The 2,432-nt window shown below is 45.4% G+C and overlaps 1 protein-coding gene across 1 annotated transcript; it reads right to left on the bottom strand.

Moving 5' to 3' along the window:
- Positions 1–991: 991 nt before the first annotated feature.
- LOC112152996 lies at positions 992–2,172 on the bottom strand (the record flags this gene model as incomplete). The annotated part of the gene is given in 1 exon segment (XM_024282857.2): positions 992–2,172. A coding segment is annotated over 1 exon segment (1,160 nt), but the record flags the coding sequence as incomplete, so codon positions are not given.
- Between the last annotated feature and the right edge of the window lie 260 nt (positions 2,173–2,432).

Here is a 2,432-nt window from a genome sequence, read left to right as displayed (position 1 = left end):
CATGACTGCCCCTACCGCTGCCTTTACCAGCACCTCCTTCCACTTTCCCCAAGAACCCCCACTCCATACTTCATTCTGACCTGCATTTTCAGCTAGTTCAGTTTGCAATCCACTGAGTTTTTCCATCACTGTCGTGAACGTTCCTTCTACAGCTGTATTATTGGGGATGTAGGAACAACAATACTCTCCGAACATGTGACAAACTCCACCCTTTTCAGCCAGCATCCAATCTAGTATTTGCCTATTCTGCCACGCCATACGACTAGTTTCATGCAGTTGTTCTCCTATGGCTTTCAACGCCTCACTGGTAATATTAATCATTCGCTGTTGGTTAAGGTAAACATAGTTTATCCACTCAGCATTTTTAATGATGGAGATTATGGGAACGAGCGCCTCAAACCTTGTAATAATTTCGCTTCTAGCCTTGAACTCTTCTGGGATAACTCGCGGTTGTCCGATTATGTCCAACTTCACTACCTTATCTTCTAAAAAGTGCCTTTTTACTCTTAAAGAGGTTCTCGCATTATTTGGGTTAGCTTTCTGTGTTATACCTGGATAAATCATTAATATTGGGACTTTCATTCGTACTAAAGCGCACAAACCTATCCACACATATGGTAAAGTGTTCCTTAGCTCATTATTGCCACACATCCAAAAACTATCTGCCACTGCCAGTGACTGTTCTGCTAGAAACTGCAAAAAAGGTATTGTCATTGTGATATTTTGACAAGTTTGGTCTAGGGGCTCTGGATTTTCATACCAGATTGGTTTTGTAATAAATATAGGTGTCATATTTGCATGCGGGAACCAGGAAGCTACCCAAGTTCTCTTGCAATTTACACTAGTGTTTCCCACATTACTGCCGTTATTAAGGGTTAAAAATCCTCCACTGGCAAAACATTCGTACTCTGCGAGTTCGTCTACGGTATAAGTGGCGGGAGGTTTATCCTGTGATGTCCGAATATTAAAATCAGCACACACTTTAGTAAAGTGTTTCCTGCTTAGATAGTTTAGATTATCCTGATATCCATGCATTAATCTGCACTGAATTGCACACATAGGGAGTTTGAAAAGTGACATTACCCGCGTTGGTGGGACAAATCGACCTTCTCTACATTCCTGCTGCTGCATTCTTGCACAATCTTCAAACGTGTGTTTCTCTGGCACAACTACAGGGACTGAACCTGGTGTTGCAGAACAGAGGACGCACTCTTTTGATGTTAAATCTTTAGCTGTAAACCACGCCCACTTGTACCAACTATTGTGATTAGCTTTTAACCAGAGTTTCTCTTGTACTTTCCCAAAACTCCTCACGTGTAGCCCTGTCTTATTCTGATCATACTGCTCACTCTCACCCCCCTGTTGACCATCTGACCCGTCAGAAAGGTCAACATAACCTGTGAAATTTAGATCAACCACCACTCGTTTATCTTGAACACTTACATTCTGGCTATCCTCCTCTGGGGGTACCCTTGTACTTAACAGAAGGGGCTTTGGGGTGCTTGCATTCTGATGACCACCTTTAGCTGCAGTACTCTGAGTTCCGTTCATACTTGGAGTCACTGTAGCTTCTCTAGAGCGTCTACGGCTTGTTGGTCGTTGAACCTGATCACCATAATAATACGTATAAACTATCATGGGTGCTGTTGTGGTCAGCTCATGAGCTATAGTTGGCTTTGTCAACACTATGTTTGCTGGCGTGAGAGGTGGCGTGGCCACTGTCTCTGTTTTAACTAGGAGACTACTAACCTTCGTTATACATCCCTTCGAAAGTCCTGGAGATCTGACCGTATCCTGGGAACTTCTGTTAAGATTGACATCATCTGCCATGCTCAACACAGAGTCATTGGACAATGCTGTCACGTCACCTGCTCTAAGAAGGTCTGCTTCATGGCTGTTCATGTGCCGATCATCTGGACGTGTTTCATTCTCTCCTCTCGGTGGCAGGCACTCCTGATCCAGACCCGCCTCCTGCCGGGTCAGATTCACCTTTGACTGTGGCTTCTCTTGAGGTTTCAATGTCTCTGACAGGCTTGCACTCTGCAGGTTTCCTGTCAGTAGCCAGAGTAGAACAAGTCTCATTAGTAGCTGGAGTGTGTGACCCATCGAACCGCTCTCTTGGAAGCCCCAACGGCACTTTACTCTCCTCATCTGGGCAGGTGGCCCTGGTGCAGTGGTCTGCTGCCCTCGACTTGGACTGCAGTCGGCGTTGCTCGAACCACCACGTAAGGCCCTTCTCGTCTTGGCTCGTGCTACTTTCTCCGGAACACCTTAATGTAGACCCGGTCACCTGGCTTCACCAGCCTCACCAACTCCACCTGTAGCTGAGACTCCTTACGCTTTTCCTGTAAATATATAGACTTATGGATAGCAGTAAGTTGTCTCACATATTCAGTTAATTCACCTTGCAACTGCTCCAATGTGGGGCCTTT

The sequence above is a fragment of the Oryzias melastigma genome, linkage group LG10 (assembly GCF_002922805.2).
Source record: "Oryzias melastigma strain HK-1 linkage group LG10, ASM292280v2, whole genome shotgun sequence".
Lineage (NCBI taxonomy): Eukaryota > Metazoa > Chordata > Actinopteri > Beloniformes > Adrianichthyidae > Oryzias > Oryzias melastigma.
The sequence above is the reverse complement of the archived record's forward strand: the minus strand, read 5'-3'. Positions and strand labels throughout refer to the sequence as shown.